At 62.6% G+C, this 24,119-nt stretch overlaps 2 protein-coding genes across 2 annotated transcripts in view; both read right to left on the reverse strand.

Annotated features, from left to right (window-relative positions):
- Window positions 1–7,077, reverse strand: PAM16 (presequence translocase associated motor 16). The gene is made up of 5 exons (XM_074965696.1): window positions 6,916–7,077; window positions 5,610–5,694; window positions 4,806–4,942; window positions 1,420–1,485; window positions 1–152 (listed from the first exon to the last, which is right to left on the reverse strand). The coding sequence occupies exons 1-5, from the start codon at window positions 6,916–6,918 to the stop codon at window positions 60–62; spliced, it is 384 nt and encodes a 127-aa protein (XP_074821797.1). The 5' UTR covers window positions 6,919–7,077; the 3' UTR covers window positions 1–59.
- Window positions 7,078–8,657: 1,580 nt separating this feature from the next.
- Window positions 8,658–24,119, reverse strand: part of CORO7 (coronin 7) — a 182,763-nt gene continuing 167,301 nt past the window's right edge. The window contains exons 13-28 of the mRNA XM_074965691.1: window positions 23,975–24,070; window positions 22,836–22,976; window positions 21,627–21,735; window positions 21,205–21,380; window positions 20,465–20,573; window positions 19,440–19,526; window positions 18,849–18,991; window positions 17,245–17,349; window positions 16,845–16,930; window positions 15,711–15,852; window positions 14,628–14,717; window positions 12,578–12,694; window positions 12,275–12,410; window positions 11,706–11,797; window positions 11,049–11,135; window positions 8,658–10,582 (exon numbers count right to left, since the gene is read on the reverse strand). Coding sequence (XP_074821792.1) covers window positions 10,577–10,582; window positions 11,049–11,135; window positions 11,706–11,797; window positions 12,275–12,410; window positions 12,578–12,694; window positions 14,628–14,717; window positions 15,711–15,852; window positions 16,845–16,930; window positions 17,245–17,349; window positions 18,849–18,991; window positions 19,440–19,526; window positions 20,465–20,573; window positions 21,205–21,380; window positions 21,627–21,735; window positions 22,836–22,976; window positions 23,975–24,070 — 1,722 coding nt within the window. The 3' untranslated portion in view covers window positions 8,658–10,576. The remainder of the gene's footprint in view (window positions 10,583–11,048; window positions 11,136–11,705; window positions 11,798–12,274; window positions 12,411–12,577; window positions 12,695–14,627; window positions 14,718–15,710; window positions 15,853–16,844; window positions 16,931–17,244; window positions 17,350–18,848; window positions 18,992–19,439; window positions 19,527–20,464; window positions 20,574–21,204; window positions 21,381–21,626; window positions 21,736–22,835; window positions 22,977–23,974; window positions 24,071–24,119) is intronic.

Consider the following 24,119-nt stretch of genomic DNA (forward strand, 5'->3'; position numbering starts at 1 on the left):
GAGGAGATTTATTGGCTGGCTATAATTTAGAGGGGCTGAGAAGAGGGCATGGGGAGTAGTTACGTCTCTGGCTTCTGCCCCTGTTCTCTTTCACTCTGTCTCTGGGCCTCGATTCGAAGCTCTTCATCCAGCCGCTCCTTGGCTCTCACCACCTGTGGGACAGTGTCTCCAATGAGTCTCACCTACCGCCCAGTCCGCCATACCTGGGCCAGGCCTCAGGCCCAGGATAGCCAAGGGACATGGCTGCACTTCACAGGGCAGCCAGGAGGAGGCAGCAGAAACCACCTACGTGACTGGCTAAATTCCCTCTAAGCTGCGCAGCTACCTATTAAGCCCCGTGCAGGGGCTCAGGTGAGGAGAGGTGCCCCTCTCCGCTGGCCCCAGCGTGGACCTGTTGCGGCTGGGGGAGAGGAGCCCCTCCCTCAGCCCGGCCCCAGCATGGACCTGTCTTGGCCAGGGGAGGAGCATCTCCCTCAGCCCGGCCCAGGCCCACCGGAGCTGCCATGGCCGGGGAGACATGCCACTCCCCAGCCCCAAGATCCTGAGGCAAGAGAGGGCTGGGGGGAGTCATCTCTCCCCACTGCAGCCCCAGGGCAGCCTGTACCCCAAACCCATCATCCCTGGCCCCACCCCAGAGCCCCCACCCTCTGCCCGAGCCTTGAGCCCCCTCCCACACTCCAAACCCCTCCCCAGAGCCTGCACCCCCAACCAGAGCCCTCATCCCCCCATGCTGCAACCCTCTACCCCAGCCGTGAATCCCCTCCGACACTCCAAACCCCTTGGCCCCACGCCCATCACATGAGTTATGTGCACCAATATGAAGGTGATGTGTCACACATCGCCTCCATATTGGTGCACATACAAAAATTAATTCCGCACATGGACGTAAAAAATTAGAGGGAACACTGGTGACTGGCATGGGGGGCTGCTGATACTGGCTCCAGGCCAGGCCCCACCATGCAGCAGCAGAGGGACCTGAGAAAGATGCTGTAGCCCAGGGAAGTTTGCCCCCTCAATCCACATGCTCCAGAGAGCACAGGATGGCAAACGGACGCTGTGCCAGACCCCAGGGAACTCGGCCTTTCTCAGGGTCCGACATGCTGCCATCGGAGACACCCAGGGTCCAGCCTGTGTGACGGGGGCGCAGAGAGGTGTGGGGGCATGTGGGCAGGGCGTGGGGATGGAGACACCCAGAAGGCACTGCCAGCAGGACGTTCACCCTGGCAAAAACCCCTGAAAAGGTCTGCTTCTGCTCAAAGGGGTAATTAGAGCACCACAAACAGTGAGGACAGCCTTTGAGCCTCCAGCCCCAGGCGCCAGCTCCTAAGAGAGCCAGCCAGCCCCTGAACCTGCGAGGCCGGCCCAATAGCCTGGCACAGAGCAGGACGGATGCCCAGACCCATCCAATGCCCCACTTACCTTAGACTGCAGGTAAAACGATCCCCCCACTGACTTATCATTCACCTTGAATAAGTGATCGTAGTTCTGCCAAAGGAAACAAGCCAACCGTGAGCTGCCTCTCCCAGCTGCCCCTCGCTCTTCATTTCAGCGCATTGCCAGCTGGCTGTTCTCAGCCATAGTGACAGGTCCCTCCAGGGGACAGCCATGGCAGTGCCTGCGTCCTGAGGAAGAGGGAGGAGCCACCCTCGCTCACTGACACTCCGCCAGCAAGGGCATGCAAATTTGCTGGGGGGCTGTCATGGGGGGTTGAGTCCAAGCACTTCAGCCCAGAACCTCTCTCCCCTCTGCAGCACTGGAAAGCCCTGATTACAGGGCAAGCCAAGAAGGGTCCTGGGGTAGAGAGGAAGGTGCAAGTGCCTCAATGCACCATGGGTAACAGGCCTGCTGAAGGAAGCTGCTGCACTGAGATCAGAGGTGCCCAGCCCCAACTAGTCACCCACACTCACTCCCTGGAACAAAACACGCCGCCACCCGGCCATCTCCTGCCATAAGAACGTAAGAATGGCCATATTGGATCAGACCAAAGGTCCATCCAACCCAGTATCCTATCGACAGTGGCCAACACCAGGTGTCCCCGAGGGAGTGAACCTAACAGGTAATGATCTAGTGATCTCTCTCCTGCCATCCATCTCCACCCTCTGACAAACAGAGGCTAGGGACACCATTCCTTACCCATCCTGGCTAATAGCCATGAATGGACTTAACCTCCATGAATGTATCCAGTTCTCTTTTAAACCCTGTTATAGTCCTAGCCTTCACAATCTCCTCAGGCAAGGAGTTCCACAGGTTGACTGTGCGCTGAGTGAAGAAGAACTTCCTTTTATTTGTTTTAAACCTGCTACCCATTAATTTCATTTAGTGGCCCCTAGTTCTTATATTACGGGAACAAATAAATAACTTTTCCTTATTCACTTTCTCCACACCACTCATGATTTTATAGACCTCTATCATATCCCCCCTTAGTCTCCTCTTTTCCAAGCTGAAAAGTCCTAGCCTCTAATCTCTCCTCATATAGGACCCAACCCAAAACCCTAATCATTTTAGTTGCCCTTTTCTGAACCTTTTCTAATGTCAGTATATCTTTTTTGAGATGAGGGGACCACATCTGTACGTACTATTCAAGATGCGGGCGTACCATTATCTATATAAGGGCAATAAGAGATTCTCCGTCTTATTCTCTTATTGCTTTTTTAATGATTCCTAACATCCCATTTGCTTTTTGACCGCCGCTGCACATTGCGTGGACGTCTTCAGAGAACTATCCAAGATGACTCCAAGATCTTTCTCCTGATTAGTTGTAGCTAAATTAGCCCCCATCATATTGTTATTTTTTCCAGTGTGCATTACTTTACATTTATCCACATTACATTTCATTTGCCATTTTGTTGCCCAATCACTTAGTTTTGTGAGATCTTTTTGAAGTTCTTCACAGTCTGCTTTGGTCTGAACTATCTTGAGCAGTTTAGTATCATCTGCAAACTTTGCCACCTCGCTGTTTACCCCTTTCTCCAGATCATTTATGAATAGGTTGAATAGGATTGGTCCTAGGACTGACCCTTAGGGAACACCACTAGTTCCCCCCACTGATCACATCAGAAGTGGTGTCTTAGGCACTGACTCCGTGGGTGCTCCGGGGCTGGAGCACCCATGGGGAAAATTTGGTGGGTACAGAGCACCCACTGGCAGCTCCCCATCCCACGCCCGGCCCCAGCTCACCTCTGCTCCGTCTCCTCCCCTGAACGCGCTGCCCTGCTCTGCTTTTCCACCCCCCTCCCCACCCCGGTTTCCCGCGAACCAGCTGTTCACGCGGGAAGCCGGGGAGGGCTGAAAAGGAAGCGGCGGCTTCGCGCTCAGGCCCAGGGAGGCGGAGGGGAGCTGGGGCGGGGAGCGGTTCCCCTGCATGCCCCCTGGGTTACCTGCTGCAGCGCGGGTGACCCTCCTTGCACCCCCCCGCCCCACCTCACCTCCGCTCTGCCTCCTTGGGCCTGAGCGCGAAGCCGCCGCTTGCTTCTCAGCCCTCCCAGGCTTCCCGCGCAAACAGCTGATTCGCAGGAAGCCGGGGGGGGGGGGGGGCGGGGAGGGGAGAAGCAGAGCGGGGCAGAGCGTAACTCAGGGGCGGAGGCGAGCTGGGGCTGGGCGGGGAGCTGCCGGTGGGTGCTCTGCACCCACCAAATTTTCCCCGTGGGTGCTCCAGTCCCGGAACACCCATGGAGTCAGTGGCCTAGGGCACCACTTTTGGCCGGTTGTTAAATTTAGAAGCCTTTTTAGAACCTGTTGTCCAAATTTAACAATCGGTTCCGGGAACCGGTTCCAGCTCACCACTGGTTACCCCTCTACATTCTGAAAATTTACCATTTATTCCTACCCTTTGTTCCGTGTCTTTTAACCAGTTCTCAATCCATGAAATGATCTTCCCTCTTATCCCATGACAACTTAATTTACATTAGAGCCTTTGGTGAGGGACCTTGTCAAAGGCTTTCTGGAAATCTAAGGACACTATGTCCACTGCATCCCCCTTGTCCACATGTTTGTTGACCCCCTCAAAGAACTCTAACAGATTAGTAAGACATGATCTCCCTTTATAGAAACCATGTTGACTTTTGCACAACAATTTATGTTCTTCTAGGTGTCTGACAATTTTATTCTTTACTATTTCAACTAATTTGCCCGGTACTGACGTTAGACTTACCGGTCTGTAATTGCCAGGATCACCTCTAGAGCCTCTCTTAAATATTGGTGTTACATTAGGTATCTTCCAGTCACTGGGTACAGTAGCTGATTTAAAGGACAGGTTACAAACCATAGTTAATAGTTCTGCAATTTCACATTTGAGTTCTTTCAGAACTCTTGGGTGAATGCCATCTGGTCCCGGTGACTTGTTACTGTTAAGTTTTTCAATTCCAAAACCTCCTCTAGTGTCACTTCAATCTGTGACAATTCCTCAGATTTGTCACCTATAAAAGACGGCTCAGGTTTGGGAATCTCCCTAACATCCTCAGCCGTGAAGACTGAAGCAAGAATTCATTTAGTTTCTCCGCGATGACTTTATTGTCTTTAAGTGCTCCTTTTGTATCTCGATCGTCCAGAGGCCCCACTGGTTGTTTAGCAGGCTTCCTGCTTCTGATGTACTTAAAAAACATTTTGTTATTACCTTTTGAGTTTTTGGCTAGCTGTTCTTCAAACTCCTTTTTCGCTTTTCTTATTACATTTTTACATTTAATTTGGCAGTGTTTGCCAGAGCAAGAACACCAGGCTTCAGCTGGGGAAAAGGGGCTGGCCTCTCAGCAACCTGCTGCCATGCAGGCCTGCCTGCTGGACCGTCCTGCTCCGAGCCATGACTTTACCTTCTGAATTTCCTCTGGGCTGAGCTTGGAGATGTTGAGGATCTGCTGGGCCTCCTGCAGGCTGATCCCTGAGATGCTGGTGGCTGCAGCAGACTGGGGTCCAGCGCGTCCCCGCGCATCGGCCGCTGCTCGGCTGGCTGTTCAGAGAGACCCCAAGCTGATCACTCCTCCAGTCACAGCCCGCTCTCCCTGGCGCACCTGGCCACAGCGCTCACAGGAGAGCTTACCTGGGGCTATTGAACATGCAAAGGGAAGTGCCACAGGACCTCTATGGACATAAGGGAACGGGGACAGGGAGGGGGAGCGCAGGGCATGGCCACATGAGCCAAGGATGCCTGGGTTCAATTCCAGTCTGTCACAGGCTGTGTGCGGCAATGGGGATGATCCTGCCCTCCCTCCCAGAGGATCCCCCTGCTCTCTGTACAGCACTCAGAACTGTCCCCACCAGGGCCACCCAGTAAGCCTGGCCCAATCAGCCACCGAGCAGGGCTCCCAGGAAACATTGGAATCCCAGCCCAGGTCCCCATCCCTGCTCCCTGCCTGGCAGCAGTTCATGTTACTAGCCTGGGTCCGTGTAGGTAACATGCTAACACTAACGCACATTACTGAGCAGTTATCACAAGCGAAGGTGCCAATCCAGGCTGCCTTCTCCAGCCACAGGCTGCAGGGGGAGCTCAGCAGCACAGGCCCAGTGCCCGCCAGTAGAGCCAAGGCTGGGGGTCATCCTCAAGGACAACGTGAGGTTTCCATGGATATCCCCCTTGGATGCAAGAGACAAGGTTGGCGACGGTGACTGGTGCTTACCTGCAAATTCCTGCCTGAGCGCCCGAGCGAAGGCCCTGCCCACCACCTGCACCCCCACCACGATGATCTGCGCCAGGTACTTGGCCTGCAGACAAAGCACAAGCAGTGAAATGCCTCCTGCTGACAGGGGCCTACAGAAGGGGCCTTCTGAGTGGGTGTGCCCAGGTTACTCCTCGGACCTTGCATCGCTCAGAAAGGGAATCAGGTAAATAGGGAGATCCAGCGGCTCCCCCTCCCGCGCACAACTCAGGCACTAGTCAGCTTAAAAGCACTCTCCTCCCCCAAAGCATTCACCCTGCCAAAAGCCAGCAATCGGTTAGCCCGGCCAGTGACATAACATGGTCCAAAAGAGCCTGGGGCAGATCAGGGACCAACAGGGCCAGTGCCCTGGGACTAGTTAAATCACTGGCTATGGGAGCCCAGGAAAGGCAGCCAGAGGCGACCCCAATGCTCGCTGGGCACTGGATGCAAAAGGGAAGGAAGGCCGCACAGCTGGCGACGCACAGTGCGGTTCTAGACAAACCCTGCACTGGGGGGGAGACTTCACCAGACCGTGCATTTGAATTCAGAGTAACCTCAGCCTTTGCGCCCAGCAGCCCGGGGTGTTCCTGTTACGCAGCGAGCGCCTTCTAGCGGCCAGGCAGCTGCACGTCCCTGCTGGCTGGCTGCAGGGCAAGGCCAGCCCGGCCCTGGGCACCGGAAACGGAGGAGCAGCTAATGCCCCTGCATTAGCATGTGAACGCGACCAGACAGGCCGCTGTACACTGACGCCAGGCGCTGGGCTCACCCCTCCCAGCGGCGGTCAGGTGCCCGGGCAGAGCGGGTCGAGGGCCGCCCGGGCCCCCCTCCCCCGAGCCAGGGGAGTTTTCCCAGCCCCCATCCCGCGAGGCCTCGGCACACGCACGCTCTGCCCAGGGCCGCTTGCCATGGACAGAGCGCACTGGGGCGACGGACGGACGGACGGACGGACGGCTGGCTCCCTGACCTCGCGCCGCCGGCACCGGGGAGGGGAGCCCGGGGGCTGTTCTGGGCCGCCCAGGCTGCTGCCGCTCAGACGGGCCCGGCCGAGCCGCACGGACCCAGCCGTTTTCTGCGGGCCGGGGCCGGGGCCGGGGGCCGGCGGCCGCGCGGGCTGCCCGGGCTCCCCCCCAGCGCCGCGAGGGGCCCCGCGGGCGAGTCCGTGGACCCAACCTCCGGCGCCCGCCGGGCAGAGGGGCCCGGGGCTGGCACCCCGCGGCGGGGCCTGCGCAGGACGGAGCGCGGCTGGGGAGCCCCGGCTCGGGGCAGCGACCCCGGCCCCGCTCACCATGTCCCCGGCGCTTCCGGCCTGCGGCAGGCTCCGGCTCAGGGAGCGAAGGGCAGCGGCCCCTGTGGGGGCGCCATAGAGACGGCGCCGGGCAGAGTGTCCCCGCGGCCAGCGAGCGGCAGGTGCCGAGCGCCGCGCGAGAGGGGAGCGCGTCCCCTGGCGGACGGCGGGGAGGCTGCAGCGGGGGCGGGGCTCGGTTCCCCTGTCCCGGGAGCCAGGCCGCTCATCCCCATCGTGGCCCCAGCGCCCCCCGGCCTGACCCCAACCCGCCCTCCGCGCTGCGGGGGAGGGCAGCCGCGCCACGGCCCATCTGCAGCGCTTGGGTTGGGGCTTTGGGTCCTGGCCCGGCCCGAGATCCGCCACGCTCCGCACCCGCGGCCCCTGGAGTGTGCCCCCCCCCGGGCTGGGACCGGCCACGTGGGCACAAACCATGGGGGCCCGGCCCGGCCCCATCTCCCTGGCAGGGAGGACGCGGGGGCAGCAGGGAACTGGCTGAGCTGGCATTTGGCCACGTCCCTGGCACGACCCGCCCCGACGAGCTGAGTGCCCTGGGATCAACACTGGCTGGGGTGGAGCCCTTGGGCGGCGGTCTTGCCCCGTGGCACAGTCCAGCCACCGCCCCTGCCAGGCAGGGAGGCGAGCCTGGAAACCCTGGGCAGGCGCCCCAGCTCTGGGGCAGCCCACCAAGTCAACAGAGTTGGAGACCCCAGAGCTCCCATGTTCGTGACTCCAGCCATGGGCTCTGGGGCAGCTTGACAGGTGAATGACCCCTGAGCCAGACCTCCAGTCCCTTGAATGGCCAATTTCAACATGTTTAGGTTTGGTTCCAAATTGCTACAAACCCAGACTTCAAACAATCAGCCAAGGGGGGGTCGGGCTTTCGTAGGTTGCCCTTGCTGCCTGCCTTCCACCCACACCCGGTGCAATAGCAGTCACTAGAACAACAGGGAGCCAGTTACCCCATGGCAATGGCAGTTCCCTTCCCCCAGGGCCTCGCATCTGAACTCAATCCTCTCCATGTTTTGGGTCACCTCCATGAGGGCACAGCCTTGCCCGCCCCCGGGCCCAGGCGTAACACAGCTGCAACTCCCAACCCCTCCCAGATGGTGCCTGCACCAGGGGCAGCCGTCTCCCAAGCTGCAGGGAGTCCTAGTCCTGAGCTGTGAACACAGCCCCTGCAGGCTCCAAGCGGGCCAGGCCGGAGCGTCAGTGATGTGCCTAGTGGGAGCTGAGGGTGCCTGGCCCTGAAAACTGCTGGCTGCAAGACGATGCGCTGGGCTCGGGTGTACCACCGCTGCACCCCTGTATCCCACCAAGGAAAATGGAGGGCTGGCAGAGCCCTGGGAGGCACCTTCCATTGGCCACAACTGTGGTGGTGAGCGCTAAGGCTCACCCACAGGAGCACTGGGTCCGAGGGGAGAAGGCACAGTCGGCTGCAGTGGTTCAGGGACTCCCTGCCCACAATGACTACCTGCATTGGGCTTGGCCCTCCCAGCAGCTGCAGCCCATGAGCTGGGCTGCAAAGACAGCCAGATGACGGGCAAGTGGGAGTTGGCCACAGGCCAGCATCAACAGGGAGCTGCGGCACCAGCCAGCCAAGAGGCAGGTGTGAGAATCCATCCCCCCCACAGCCCTGGAGAAGGAGGAGGCTTTGCCTGCCATGCTGCCTTTCAGGGACTATAGATTTGCTGCCTCCCTTTGTTTTGTTTAAAATACCATTTTTTATTAAAACTCGCGGCGCCGTTTCAGAAGCCCCCTCCCTCCTCTTCACTGGGTTGCTGGCATTTGTCCTCTCCCAGCGGACACCCACTGAGTCCCCACCCCCAGGCTCCCGGGCCTTACAAAGCACAGCCCCAGTCCTGCTCTGGCATTTGGGCTTCTTGGCAAGGCAATGCCCCTTGCGGTGCCAGGCCCTCCAGGAAGGGCTGGGCAGCTGTGGGTCTTGGCTCAGGGTAGCTCGGCTCTGCTCTCTCACCCCAAGAGAACATTCCCCCACCACCCAGACAGGTCACATACTGGGCGACATCACGCACTCTCTGCTAGACACTGCCTAGGTGGGCTAAAGGCTCACACTGTTGGTGAAATACTGCGCAGAGCGAATGTAATGCTGGGGAAGGATGCCAGCCTGGCAGCCCTGGAGCCTGGAGACGTCCAGACTGGGTATCCCACAAGCAGCAGGGCAAGCATCTGGAGCCCTCGGGTACCGCCCGCCCGAGCTGATGGGGGCGCTGCACTAAATGCCAGGGTCAGAGGGAAATCAGTAATAGTACCTGGAACTTGAGTCCAAGTTGTAACCAAGGAGGGCACCGCCCACCCGCAGCAGCAGCCTGTGCCCCAAGCCCAGCCTGGGGTAGAGGGGAGGCTCCAGAGGCGTGCCAGTGGGGTTGCAGTGGAAGCTCTGCTGGGGCTGGGCCCAGGCCTGGGCTGGCAGTGCCACACAGGCCGGGCACCCTTGGGTTCCTGAACCACAGTGCTAAGCTCCAGGCCTGTGCCATCCCTGCTCTCTGCCAAGGCTACCCACCAGCGACTCCTGCCCACCCTCCAGACAGGCAGCCCTCGAGGCCAGGGTGTGGTGCCCCTCTTGGGAAGGCTTGTGCTTTGAATGTCTGCCGGACGGGAAACAGAACAAGTGTGACCTCGCCTTCAGATCTGAACTGAAGAACAATCCCAGGCCAGACCCCTGCACTGGATCGACAGGTGCCAGTGAGCCAGGTGCAGCGGGGTGACAGCCGAACACAGAGAAGGCACTTGGTGTACACTGTGCCGCAGTGATTCCAGCCTCTGGCCCTTGCTCCCCGCAGCCTGAAAGAAGCGTGAGGCATGTGCAAATGCTCCAGAGTGGACTTGTGGAGGTGTTCAAGGCACCTGCAGCCCCGGGTATCAGACCCCTAAAGCCCAGTACGTTGTGAGCAGGGCTGGCCTGAAGGAGGTGCTGCAGGCCACGCCCTTGCTTGGGGGCCATGCTCAGTCGGGCTAAAGAGATTGTGTTGCGAGAACAGGGAGGGTTGGTGGCTATGAAAGGCCAGGCTGGGAAGCCCCCAGATCCCACGGTGGCATCCCCAGCTCCCCACGGCCCTCTCCTTCCCCAGCCTTGCAGCCCCCAGGGTGGCTCTGTCCTTGCCCGCGGTGGTTACCACCACAGTGCCATCGGCTGGGGCCCAAGCACAATGTGAACGTCAGCCAACCGACGAGCAGCTCTGCTCGAGGATGGGTGATTTGAGGTGCCCGGAGGAGCCTGCTGGTCCAACGGGCAGAGGGTATAAACTGGCCGAAGCCATGGGCAGCATGGCCAGCCCTGGCAGCACAGCGGTCAGCAGAGCGTCCATAGCCCTCCCAGACCCCACACGGAGAGGAGGGTGCAGCCTGGCGAAGCTGGCAGGATCTGGCTCACTCAGTCAGTTAGCCCTTAGGTAACAAGGCAGAGCCCGGCGCAGAGCCAGCTTCCCGGGCTCTTTGGGAAAGGGCCTGGGCTGGGCCCGAGGCCCTCCAGGGAGATCGGTGCTGGATTGGGGAGCGGCGAAGCCCTGGGGTGTGGGCACAGTCCAGCAAAAAGCAAGGCCTCAGCGTGGGGACTGTGAAGGCCAGGCAGGGAGGTGGGGAGCCAGCAGCATTGGCACGGAGGAGATTGCGGTCCCAGGAAACAGGAATTGCCCCTCCAGGGCTAGTCCTACAAAGAAAGAGATGGAGTGAGCGGGAGCCCGGGCAGGGTGCCTGGCAAAGGGGTGTGATCACTGGACATGCTGCCCTCTCTGGATCCCCCCACGTCTCGGGCAGGGCACCTGGCACAGGGGTGTGATCACCGGGCATGCTGTCCTCTTGGGATTCCACCCCCCGTCTCGGGCAGAGCTCCTGGCACAGGGGTGTGATTGCTCTGTGCCTCCTCCAGAGCCCCACAAGTCCCTCTGGATATGGAGGGCCAAGAGGGTTTCTCCTCAGGGAACCGTCTGTAGGTCCCGCTGCCCAGCTTCCCCCGTGGGGGTGGGGAGCAGGAGGTGGGGTCCAGGCAGCACTGTGGCCCCAGCTCTCCTCCCCTCATGGCCAGTGAACTGAGTGACTGGCTCCTGCCCCCCACCCCCAGGGAAGCGTGTCACAACACCCCCCTGTCACCCCCGGAGCAGGCTCCCCGGCCCTACCCATTCCGCTTCATCCACCCCTTCGAAGGATTCCTGCGGCAGGGGGTCGTCCCGGTTACCCAACTTGGCCACCATCGCACTCAGCAGCTGCGGGGAGAAGGGCAGAGCATCGGTGCTGTCCTGCAATGGGACCCAGGGGGCCTTCCCAGCGCTCACTGCCCCCACAGTGTCTGCTACTGGCAGCCGGGTGGCAGAATACAGGCACTGCAGCCCCGCTCCCCTGCCCCAGGCACAGAATGGAGACTAACTGTCCAGTGGGCACTGTTGTGCCAGATACTCCCCCCTCACCTGGGAGTTCTGGTGGGTCAGTGTCTGGCAGGAGGCTCCATGGGGCTGGTGGGTGGGTTCAGCGCCTGGTGGGGAAGGGGCTCCAGGAGGCTGGTGGGTAGGGTCAGTGCCAGGCGGGGAGGGGGCTCCAGGGGGCCGGTGGGCAGGGTTAGCACCCAGCAGGGAGGGGGCTCTGTGGGGCTCGTGGGGGGGGGTCAGTGCCTGGCATGGACAATGGGAGTAGGGGGGCACCCAGTAGGGTCAGTGGTCCCCAGCACTGGGCCAGGTCCAGCCTGCAGCTGTGGGGGCAGGGGGCCTGGCTGGCCAGTGCTGGCTGGAGTGGCCAAGCTGAGGTGAGTCAAAAGCACACAGATCCCCGGGGCAGCCCACCTCCTCCTTCTTCTGCTCGTCAGACTTCTCCTCCAGGTAGACCGAGGCCGGGACGTACTTCCGGGATGGCACATCCTGTGGGGCTGCGCTCACTGGCACAGATGGGTCCGGAGGGAGAGAGCAGCATCAGCACCCACCTCCTCACCCTCTGCGCCCCCCCCCCCGGCACTGGCCAGCCCCGAGCTCACCAGCCTTCACAAAGGGCCACCGAAGAACGGCTCCCGCTTGGCCTCCTCCTGTCCCAGAGAGAGACGCCAGCCTGGGGTGCAGACCCTGCCTGCCCAGAGCCTGGCAAGGACCCCCAGATCCCTCCCCCTGCCCACCCTGAGCCCAGCAAGGGTTTGCCGGTCTGATCAGCCTCAGCTGGGTCTATGGGTCTTTCTCCCAGTGCCACATAGCCGGGGACACCTCCTCCCTTGAGTGCCCTCACTCCACCCCCCGACGCTGGTGCGTGTGGGGAAGAGGAAGGTGCATGGGACCCACTCTGCACCACCCAGAGGCCAGCCGCCACCTGTGCTGCGCCCGGCGCTCTGGGCCTCTCCACCTCCCATGGCCCTGCCCTCACCCACCTGGCGTCATGTCCTGGGGCTGCAGGCTGATGGTGCGGTGCTGCCCATCGGTACCCGCGCACCAGGCCGCGGCGGGGAGGGCCGGCTCCCAGCACACTGCAGTGGCCGGGTAGATGTCGTCCTGGAAATAGTCCTTCTGCACATGGGAGGAAGGCCGGGGTTAGGGGCTATGCTGGGTGAAGGGGCTTGACCTGGCCAGCCCCCTAGGGGAGGGGGCAGGCAGCACGGCAGGGCTCGCTCCTCGGGGCTCAGACTGTCCCGGCCCAGCCCCCCGTGCACCCCAGGGAGTCCGATGCCACCCACCTTGACTCGGGGGACCCTGAAGGCGACCGGCTCGATGGAGTTCTGCCTCAGGCGCAGAGCCCTGGCAAAGTCCACCTCCCGCACATCGCACTCCGTCTTGGGCAGGAACACAAAGCCCTGGGAAAGCAGAGAGGGAGATGTCAGAGTCCCCCAGGGCCTGGCAGCACCACCCCTTGGGGGCCTGGCCCCTGTGAATCTCACTTCCGGGGCACTGGGGATACCGCCGAGTCCTGCTTTCCTCCTCAGCGAGGGGCAGGGATGGCAACGGGCTGACGGACCCCCAGGAGGCCGTGTTCAGGCAGTGCTGCCGGCTCCCTGGCGCTGCCTACTCAGGGCACAGGATTTGTGCAGGCTCCATGGCCCTCTGCAGAGTTACAAAGCAAAGCGAGAGAGGGAAGGCCTGAACCACCAATGAGATGCAGCCACTTCTGGTGTGGAACGTGGCAGCTGATTAACAGCCCAGGAAAACAGCAAGCAAATGAAGAAACCTGACAGTCATTTGACACTGCAGTGGGCCTGAATGGAGGCAGAACGTCCTTACCCTAATTGGAACAGGAGCCCAGCCTGGCAACCCGACCCCTGCAAGAAGTGCCATGGGGTAGATCACAAAGGATGGTGCTGTCCCCTGGCCCCACCCTCTCCTCCTGCTTCTGCCTCTCCCCAGAACAGTCTCTACAGCACCCTGTGCCACAGGGCTCCTGGTGCAGTCTGGGATGCCTGGGTTGTGAAGGCCAGGTGCCCAAAGCCACGAGAAAGGCCCTGCCCCCATGGGACCGGTCTGTCGGCTGCCTATGTGGGCAACGCTCACCAGGCCAGCCCCTGGGGCTCAGCACGAGGAAGGGCAGTTCAGGGGTTCAGAGCCTCCTTTTCTCCCTTCCTGTGCCACACCCCACACTATGGAAAGCCAAGCCCCTGGGCGCACCTCTAACCTGGTGCCTGCCCATGGACCCCCATGCCCAGAGAGGGATGTGGAGCTCCTGCCCACCGCCGGCCAGCATGCAGTGAGAGGAACGGCTGCCAACCTGGACTTCGAGGGTGGGGCTGGGGGCACTGCCCAGGAGGCTTCCCTGCACACACAGGTGGGCAGCTCCACCTGCCTCTGGAGCGGGATTCCTCCTGCACTCGTAGCACTGTGTCCCTGCACATGTCCCCTGGCACCACGCGTCCCTCGAGCGGCAGTGGCGGGGAACTGCTGCGCTATAACGCCCCTGCACCCTGGAGACAGTGACTCCCCTGGACGGCCACTAGAGGGCGGCTTTGCACCAGCTATACAAGGGAGCAGAGTGGCGAATTCCTGGCTGCAGGACTGGCAGGGAAAAGGAAGGGGTGAGGTGAGGGTGGATCTGTCTGGGGATGTGGTCCGGTCTCCCGGGGAAGGGGTTACAGGCTGTCCCTGGGATACTGAGGTCTGGGCTGGTCAAGCCCTGGGGAACATGTGATCGGGGACAGCCCTGCATGGGGACCCATGGGGCGCAGCAGGCTCTGCCATCGCTAGGTCCCGGCTGTGCCCGCTCTGCCATGCTCCGATGCAGCGACATGGCCTGGACCATGACTGTGCCCCTGATGTGACAGAGCCGCCCATGGCCTGGGGCCGTTCGAGCCAGGACAGCTGACATGGAGCATTCAGGTCTCCTTGCTCCGGCGATGGATGCAGAAATCGCCCCCAACCGGCCACAGGGATATGGGCACCCCCATGCCGCTGGAGCATGCACAGACCAGGACTGAGCCGGGGATCAGAGGCGTTGGTGTCTCTCTGCTCGTCATCCATTGGGAGATCCGACTGTCCCAACACAGCCAGCCGGGACAGCTGCCCCATCCACCCAGCCTCGCAGAAACCTGCCACCAGCCAAGGAGAGCAGCAGCAAAGGCAGGCGCTGCCAGGCCGCCCCCAGGCCTAGCTTGGCTGGGGGAGGCCAGGGTACACACTGGACACGCAGAGCCCAACTTGGGGTGGCAGGAGCCCTGCCTTTGTGAGCGGGCAGCTGGCCTGGCACTGCAGAGGTGACCCTGTTCCCTCTGCCCAGGGCCCTCTCCCCGCCAGCCCCGGTACCTTGTGTGGGTCGCTGGAGGTGAAGCTGTTGCACTCCAGGAAGAAGGGCGCCTCGGTGACCACCTCATAAACAAAGACTCTTGTGTCGCCCTAAATGCCAAGGCCAAGGAGAGTTGCATGAGGGGAGAGCTGGCGACGTATGGGGTGCGGCCAGGCCGTGTTCTCCTGGTGCTCTCATGGAGGTGCAGTGTGTGGTGAGCCAGCCAGGATGCAGCAGCCCCATGGTGACACGGGGAGGGAGGCAATGGGCTGTGGGGAGGCTCCCGGGCGGGACCCAGAGGAGGAGCAGCCCCCAGGCCTCCAGGGCCAGCTGCAAGGAGAGCACGGCCTGAAGCCTGGCCACTGTGGGACGGAGCCCGTGGGGCTGTCCGGGCCAAGAGCCTCCCAACAGGGGACCCAGGCAGGGAGCTTCTCCCCCATGCAGGGAGACTCCACTCCATCATCCTGGGGCCCAGCCCTCTGGAGACCCCCTGCTCCAAACAGAGCGTGGCCACTGATGCCCCAGCGGCCGGGCACAGGGGCACTCCCTGCTAAGCTGCCGGGCACTGCTTCTCCCAGGCTCACACCCATGTGCCAGGGCCCTATGGGACAGCCAAGCTGGGACTGTACAGCATGGCCAGCCACGCAACCCAGCCAGGTGACCGACCCCCCGTGTGGTCCCTCTGGGGAGGGCGTGGGTGCCGTGCAGCTCCAGGGACTGGCACGAAGCTAGCAGGTCCACACCCATGTGCCAGGCCCTGTGGGACAGGCAGAGCCCAGACGCTGCTCAGCCCTTTCTCCAAGGCCACAGGCTCTTTGACTGCCCATTGGCCCAGGGCTGCCCCACTGGTACTCCTGGCACAGCCTGAGGCCTGGCAGCTCAGCCAGGATGTGCCACCCGCAGTGACAATGGAGAGAGAATGATGGGCCCTGTCGGTCCGAGCCCTGGGAACACCCCAGTCACGCTCCTGGCTCCACCCGGGCCTCGCTCTGCAACTCACCTCCAGGTTGGCTCCTATGCCCAGCCCCCGGCAGGACTGGCAGGAGCTGGCAGATGCCCTGTCCATGCGAACTGGCTGAGCTGCCCCGCCCCCAGACACTCACCTTGCCGGTGAGGAAGACCACGCTGGTGTCCGGGTCGTAGAAGGGGATGAGGGTGGAGGGAGCTGTGTCGATGCTCAACACCGCCAGGGGCCCGGCTGCCAGCGACGCTGCGTCAGACAGGTACAGCTGGCGCTCACTGCGGCTGTGTGGAGAACATGGCACAGATCAGCGGGACACGTGGCCAGCTCACCACACAGCTGCCCTCGCCCTCCTGTGAGAAGATGCTGCTCCCTTGGCGATCCCATTCCTGGGGCACTGCCATGCAGGAGGCCACGTGGCATGGGGGCTGGCTCGGCTCAGGCTGTGGTTGCCTCCCAGTCAAGAGGTGCACCGGGCCGGGCAGGGGAGCCGGGACACAAGAATTTGCAGGCCAGGCAGCAGGGAGATGGACACAGCGCCAGGGTGTTGGCCTGGTGTCTAGATAAAGGCCAGGTGCAGAGTAAGGCGGATGGAGCTGGCTTCAGGGCCCAGGCCTGGCTCCTGGCGGGGAGATCTCCTGCAGAATGGCAGGTGACCCTGTCTCCTGGGCCCCTCGCTGGGGCCACCTCTCACAAGGCTCCCACCTGGTCTCCAGGGACCCCCTGGGGCTTCCTCCACAAACCGGCCCCAGCATCCCAGGGAGTGCGTGGCCCCCTCGGGAATGCAGCCCCATGGGGCGGCAGGGCCAGGGTGCAGCAGCGGTTTAGGACAGGAAGTGAAGCCCTGCTTTGCCCACCAGTAACCCCTGGCTCCGCAGGGCAAGTGGAGCTGGGGTCCCCAGCAGAGCAGTCATCCAAGCTGGGACTCTGCAGCACGGCCAGCCAGGAAGTGACTGCGCCCCCGGGTGATTCCTCTGGGGAGGGCGTGGGTGCCATGCTGCTCCAGGCACTGGCACGAAGCTAGCATCCCTCGCTCCGGAGCCTTGCCCTGCGGAGCAGGCGGCACAGCCTGGCTGAGGGCACAGGCCCTGCTGGGACCAGTGATAAGTGCAATTCGGAGCCACCCAGTGTTCAGCTCCACGGCCCGCATGTGGGGTCAACTGCCGTCTTTCCCCCAGAGGTGGCTGCACTCCCAGGACCATGGCAATGGACGTTATCGCAGGGCCATGACCCGCGCAGGTGACTGATGGCCCGGGGACGCAGCACCAGCCCTTACCTGTCGAAGCCAGACACCAGCAGGTAGCGGCCACCACAGACCCAGACCAGCCGTGCACCTCGCCCGCCCTCGGGGCCGGGGCCTTCCTGTTGGGGGAGAGAACCGTGACTCCCAGGCCTACGCCCCCAACACTTCTTGTAAAGCTGCCTCGACCCTGGCCGGTGGCAAAGGGGAATGGGCTGCACAGGGCAAATTCGGGGTGGGACTGGGAGTCAGGAGTGGGAGCACACAACTGGCTGGGCACAGCAGAGCACATTGTAGCCCACTCCCGCTGCTGCTGGCCAAACACCCCCCCAGGGACCCTTGTGCCCCGCAGCCAGCTCCCTCCTGGTCCCCCCACAGCCCTGGCTCTGTCATGCCCTCCTCTCCACCCCCCAGGAGGAAGCGACCGACCCCTCACCTGCTCGGGCTGCAGGGACTGGCGGGGCGCATAGACCCGCACTCTGCCATCCTTGCTGACCGTGGCCAGCTTCCGGCCATCCGGACTCCAAGCCATGCTGAGGATCTGAAAGACACCCACGGCCTGCATCACGCATGTCCCAGCCCTGGGCACCGGCTGCGTGGTGTTCACCGAGCATGGTAAGCAGGGAAGGGCCTGGCAGCGATGGGGTGGCAGGCTGGGGCCCCAATCCAAGCTGTGACCGTGAGGAGCCAGCTTGGGAGAGGCTGCGAGCTCAGCACTGGAAGGGTTAAAGCAGAGTGGGGCAGCATGGATCATGGCAGAGGAGGGACCTCTGGAGGCAAGGGGAGAATCAGCAGGGGGCCCGCTAGCTGAATCAGCCTGTGTGCGCCGGAGAAGGGGGCCCAGCCCCACGCCAGGACAGCCACGGACCCACTGTGGCTGCCTCTGCCAGGCCTCGCTCCCATGCTAAACCCATGCCAGTTTAAACCAGTTCAGCTATGCCAGCCTTCCCCTTGTGGCCCACGCCCAGTGTGTCCCGCGCAGCCTGGCGCCAGCACGGGGATGTGGCTCTGGGCACGCCAGGCTGGCCTGTGCTCCTGAACCACACCAGCTGGGGACAGGAATCCTGAGGGCATGCAGGGTGGGATCCGGCCCGGCAGCCCCACAGACAGAGGGGCTCCATTAGCTCAGGTCCCAGCCCCCCTCATGCCCACAGGCAAACAGTGCTGATTCCCACCCCCTGCCAATGCAGTCCCATCTGTCCAGAGCCCTGTCCCAAGCGCGGGGATCGGCCGTGGGCAGGGCCCTCCCAGCACCGCCGCCATGAGGCTCGGTGGTTCGGCTGAGACATTGGCTGGCATGGCTGCAAGCTGGCAAAGGCCGGTTAGGATGCAGTGCCTCTGTTCTGACCGTGCTACCCCAGGACTCAGCGCTGTGGGGGCATGGGGTACATGCACTGTCAGCACTGCTTCACAGTACGGCTCCTGGGCTTTCCGCTCACACCCTGCCTTCATCCAGATTGACCCTGGGACGGCGACTGGAGGGTACACCCCTGCAGCCTGAGCTCTGCCTGGTGTTGCCCTGGGCACGCGCCAGCAGCCAGGACGGGCAGGCGCTGCAGCCCGGAGAGTCAGGCTGGTCTGGGAGCGGGCCAGTGCCGAGCTCATCTGGAAGGATCTGGCTGGAGGAAGCTACCCCGCTGCGTGCATCTCTGGGCTGGCCCCTGGCGCACGGAGGGCTCACACACCCCAGCTGCCAGACACAAGCTGTCCCCTGTGTTCTTGGCGCGCTTGTCTGGCTTGGCGTCCCGAGGGAGCACTCTGGGACTGACCATCTCTCAGGAGGGGTTTAGCTTTCTGAAGGTGCAGCCCACAGCGGGCTGCGGGGGATTCCCATCTCCGCGGCTATGGCCGGCTGCAGATGTTTATGCATTTTAAAAAGCCCTGCGTATTTCTCCGGCAGCAACAGCCCACGTCACTGACTGCGCCCTCCCCTCCCGCGTGGGCTGCGTGGGGCTGTTGCAGTGTGGGGGAGCTGCAGGCCTCATCTGCCTGTGGTGACTTCTTTTCCTGGCCCTTGCCCTGGCCTCGCTCGCCCCCTACCTGCTCTCGGTGCCCCCTCAGGCACAGCTTCTCCTTGCCCGCCTGCAGGTCCCAGATCCGCACGCTCATGTCGTAGGAGGAGGAAGCCAGTATGTCTGCAGCCAGGGGGTGGAATTTGAGGGAGTAGATCTTCTCCGTGTGACCTTGGGGAAGAGAGAGAGAAGATCTCCATGGCCTGGCGTGGGCAAGGGAGCCAGGGTGCGACAGGCGCTCTGTTCAGAGCCCCCGGCGTGCGAAGCCCAGAGCAAGGAGCCAGCGAGCCCGGGCTACTGAAACCAGGCCTGGTTAGAGGGACAGAGCGGTGACAGCACCCGCGCCCCGCCAAGGGAGCCAGCCAGCTGGCAAATCCTGGGGCCCTGTTTCTTCAGCAGTGACACACTCCCGTCCCCTCCGGATGGTTTGCTCTGAAGCCCCAGCTTAGAGATGGGCTCATCAGCTTAAGGGAAAGCTTCGCTCCAGCACAGCATGACTGCGGGGCGGGCCAGGTAAACCCAGCCGGCAGGCCGGGCACTGCAGCCCGCCATGGACAGAGAGATGCACTCGGAGCCTCTCCCTGTCTGCCAGCACCACAGACGCTCCCACAGCCCTTACCTCTGAGCACGGCCTCAGGCTCCAGCAGCGTCTCCTGCAGCCCTCCCGGGGGGACTCGCCACAGTCGGATCTTGGCATCGTCGCCAGCTGAACGCCCGAGGTGGCCGAACAGAGACAAAGAATGAGCCGGGTGCTAACAGCCTCTGCCCCTTGGGACGCTGGGGCCTTGGGCAGGCAAAGATCAGGGATGCCAGCTGTGCTCTGGGAAGGACAAGGGGCCGGGGCAGCAGGACGTCCCGAAATGTGCCCACACCCCGAGTGGCCCCCAGCATGTTTTAAAAACTGCTGAAACTTCATTTTCAACCATTCCTAAAAATCTCCCCCTGGCATTTCCCAGAGATTGCTTGGCCTGTTTTAATCACCCGCTGAAATCTGGCAATGGCAACAATACTTCGGAAACGTGCGTATTCTGCTGGACTCAGTGGCATCAGCCTCATTTCACAGGAACCCAGTCCTGCAGCAGTGACTGGCCCGTGGCTACCCAGCACGTCAACGGCAAAGCTGGGACTAGAACCCAACCCGCCTGACGGGTCCTGATACAACCACTAGATCACACTGCTCATGTAGCGATTACCGAAAAGATCAGGAACTCACTAGCCTATGAGAGAAGATCCAGCAGTAACGGGGAACAGGGGGACTAGATCCCAGGGCTGGGAATTAAGAGATTCTACTCCGGGCTCTGCCACCTGGCTGATCTTGGGCAAGGGATAGAAACTGTGCCTCAGTTTCCCCACCCGTAAAATGGGATTACACAGATTCCCTTTGTGGCTGAGGCGGGGGAAGGTTTTGGGGGCTTACTGAAGGTCTACAAAGCGCACTGGAGATCTGTGGAGGAAGACTGCCAGAGAAGGGCAGTGAAGAGGGACTGCTGATCTTAACAGTGTGTCCTGGCGGGGGGAGAGCACCGGGCAGCCCTGGACATGGGCCTGGAATGAGGAGAGTTCTCCTAGGCCAGCAGCACAGCCCCACACCTGCAGCTGGCAGCGAGGAGCTGGGCGTTAGGGGAGGATAGAGAGTTCACGCACCGACTGCGAGGCGCTGCAGGTCGAAGGGGTCCCAGCAGAAGTCTGCGACCGGCGTCCCATTCTCAATGGTGGGCACGGACGTGTCGGGGAGCCGGCCCGGCTTGGAGAGCTGCAGCAGAATCCCGCAGTCAATGCAGCGCGGCAGCTCCATTACCTTCACCCCCATCCCCAGGCGTGCCGCGGTGGGGAGGATGACACCTCGCTTCCCCTCCCCGCCATCTCAGCACCACCCTCCCCAGGCCACAGGTGATGAGCCACAGTGGCAGCAGTGTGTGGGCGACAGTGCCCTCTAGTGGCTGGCCCACACAGGGGATTACAGACCCACTATTGCTACCACCTAGGCGAGCGCCCCTTCAGTGCAGGCTGGCAGGGCTGGAGGTTTTGACACCAGAGTTCTCACCCCACATGTGTGATCTCCTCGGGGAGATGTCCCTGCAGCACACTGAGCTGTCAGAGTGGGGCCGGCTGTGGAGAGCTAGGCCCCACACCAGGGAGTCCAGCCCCACTGGGTCTCCTGCGTGATTCCACAGCGCCAGGGGCTGGGCCAGCCAGGGAATGCAGTCTCAGCAGTGCTTCCAGCCGCTCCCTTTGGGCAGCGGGCAGCAGAGCAGGCCAGGGCTCTTTCAGCCCCAGGGTGGCAGGGTGGAGGCACTCTGGCAGGGAAGCTTGCCCTCCCAGGGCCCACCCCGCACCCATGCCGTGGCACGTCCCAGCAGCGCCCAGCCTGGGCGCGCACCTACCTCCAGCACGGCGATCTGCCCGCCTGCTGACAGCAGCGGGACGGCGACGCGCAGCCGGTTGGCGCAGATGCCGTCGCTCTCCCCTGGCGTGGTGAGGTTCAGCCCCTTGAGGTTGGTGATGTGGGTGCCGCGGGGCAGCAGTGTCCCCAGGGTGTGACGGAACTTGGAGCTGGGCCCTGTGGGGGACGAGGGCAGGAGTGAGGGATTTGCCCCCAACCAGGGCAGGGCCTCACGGACCATCCCCAGCTCTGGCCGCCTGCCTGGGCCGAGGAAGAGCCAGGCGCCAGCTGCTGCTCCTCTCCCTGCCCATCTTCCAGGAGATGGCAGAGTGCCCTGGGCGTGGCGGCCACCTAGTGCCTGGCTCCAGGCTGCACCCGCCTAGCCAAACGCCCGCGCCCCCCTGAGCGGCCGCTCCCACTTACCCAGAATGCTCTGCAGGGACTTCTGACTGGGGCTGGCGGTGGAGAGAGATGGGGCTGAGCTGGAGGGAGAGCTCAGGGAGCTGGGGGGAGACGAGAGGCTGCTGCCTTCCTGTGGGGAAGAACAGACCCCACAGGGAGTCAGGGGGTTAAACAGCCTGGCCAAAGCCCCTGCCCTCCACCCAACGCAGCCAGGCAGGGAACCAGCCAGTGGTCAGATGCCAACCCAGGGGCGATGGGAGCTGCAGCTCCTAGGAGTCATCAGGGGATGGTGGGTAGCTGGGAGAATCTGATGCTGGGCTAGAACAGCCAGGGGCTGCTGATTGGATTGGAGGGTGTTGGCAGAGCTGGAGGGCAGGTCGGGATTGAAGGGTGTTGGTAGAGGTGGGGGCAGGGCTGGCAGAGCTGGGAGCAGGGCTGGTAGAGCTGGGGGGCAGGCTGGGATTGGAGGGTGTTGGCAGAGGTCGGGCATGGCTGGCAGAGCCGGGGGCAGGACTGGCAGAGCCGGGGGCAGGCCAGGATTAGAAGGCATTGGCAGAGCTGGGGCTCAGGGCTGGCAGGTCAGGATTGGAGGGTGCTGGCAGAGCTGGGGGTGGAAGGTTGGCAGAGCCGGGGGCAGGCCAGGATTAGAAGGCATTGGCAGAGCTGGGGCTCAGGGCTGGCAGAGCTGGGTGGCAGGTCAGGATTGGAGGGTGTTGGCAGAGCTGGGGGGGCAGGGCTGGCAGAGCTGGGGGGGCAGGTCAGGATTGGAGGGTGCTGGCAGAGCTGGGGGTGGAAGGTTGGCAGAGCTGGGGGGCAGGTCAGGATTGGAAGGCATTGGTAGAGGTGGGGCGCTGCCAGTTGGGATCAAAGGGGCAGCGTGTGGGGTTATAGCGCTCAGACCCTGGCAGGGATGTGGGATCCAGACCTGTCTCCGCCCCCCACAAGCCTTTCACCCCACATGACACTAATGCCCCCCCCCCAACCCCTACCGTGGCCGTTTGTCACAGTCCTGGCCCTGCAGCTGCTATGGCCATGCCCTCACTCCTGTGCTACCCTGCACAGCCCCACCCAGGTTCTGGGGTGACTGCCCCACGTCCCCCAGGCCAGGTGTGCCCCACACCCCAGTGCACGCTGGGAGCTTGGCAGTGCCCCAGGGATGTGTCAGTGTGTGGGACCCCGAGGCAGCCCCTGCCCTGTGGGCTGGCAGCTCCAGCCAGGCCCAGCACTCACGCTTCTGTCCATGTCCCCAGAGCGGGCAGCAAGATGCTGGGCAGCCGGTGGCACGGGCTCCTCACGCCGGGCAGGGGGAAACAGGCAGGAGGTGAAGGTCTCCTGGGGCCTGCGGGCGGGGTTCAGGCTCATCTTCTCCACCTGATGGGCAGCAGCAGAGGGTCACTGCCCAGCACCATGGCTGCCACCCCAACCCCCATCGCCCCCCAGGGGGCTCTCTGAAGCCTGCAGAGGGCAGCACTCCCCAGAACGGTCACCCAGGGGGGCAGGACCCCCAGCCTGCTCTACATGGTGGGGGGGTCCCAGCACTACCACCCCTGGCTCAGTGATGGTAGGAACAGACAAGGCGCTGGCTCCAAAACGCCACATCCTGGAGACCTGCCCTGGCGGTGACCAGCCTCATCAGTGAATGCCACGGTAGCCCGGTTGCCTCACACCCCCAGCATCAGTGTGGGGTGGCAGGGCTCACACCAATGGCACCAACAGGGAGGCCCTTGTACCCCGGTACGAATAGGGGGGACTCACACCACTAGCACCAACAGGCAGGCGCTCACACCCTGGCACCAACAGGGGAGGCCTCACACCACCAGCACCAACAGGGAGCCTTCACACCCTTGGCACCAATGGGGGGGCTTATATCACTGGCACCAATGGGAGGGCCTCATGCCACCAGCACCAATGGGGGGGCTTATACCACTAGCACCAACCGGGGGGGGGCTTACACCACTGGCACCAATGGGAGGGCCTCATGCCACCAGCACCAATGGGGGGGCTTATACCACTAGCACCAATGGGGGGGGGCTTACACCACTGGCACCAATGGGAGGGCCTCATGCCACCAGCACCAATGGGGGGGCTTATACCACTAGCACCAACGGGGGGGGGGGGCTTAAACCACTGGCACCAATGGGAGGGCCTCATGCCACCAGCACCAATGGGGGGGCTTAAACCACTGGCACCAATGGGAGGGCCTCATGCCACCAGCACCAATGGGGGGGCTTATACCACTAGCATCAACGGGGGGGGCAGGCTCGCACCCCCAGCACCAATGGAACGGTAGCAATGGAGAGAAGCTGTAGAAGTGCCTCTCCTCGGGCACCCCGGGTCTCCGAAGGTCAAGTCAACAGCTGGGTGGGTACCTGCTTGTTGTCCCCTGCCCACCAGTCCTGTGCTGACACCGCGGGGACGGGCCCAGTGGAGTCTGGGAACAGATCTTCGTGGAACTCCTGCAAGGACTGGAAGAGACACAAGCTGTAAGTGGCGCTGAGTGAGCATGCGCCAGGG

This window comes from Natator depressus, chromosome 10, assembly GCF_965152275.1.
Source record: "Natator depressus isolate rNatDep1 chromosome 10, rNatDep2.hap1, whole genome shotgun sequence".
In the NCBI taxonomy this organism is placed as follows: Eukaryota; Metazoa; Chordata; order Testudines; family Cheloniidae; genus Natator; species Natator depressus.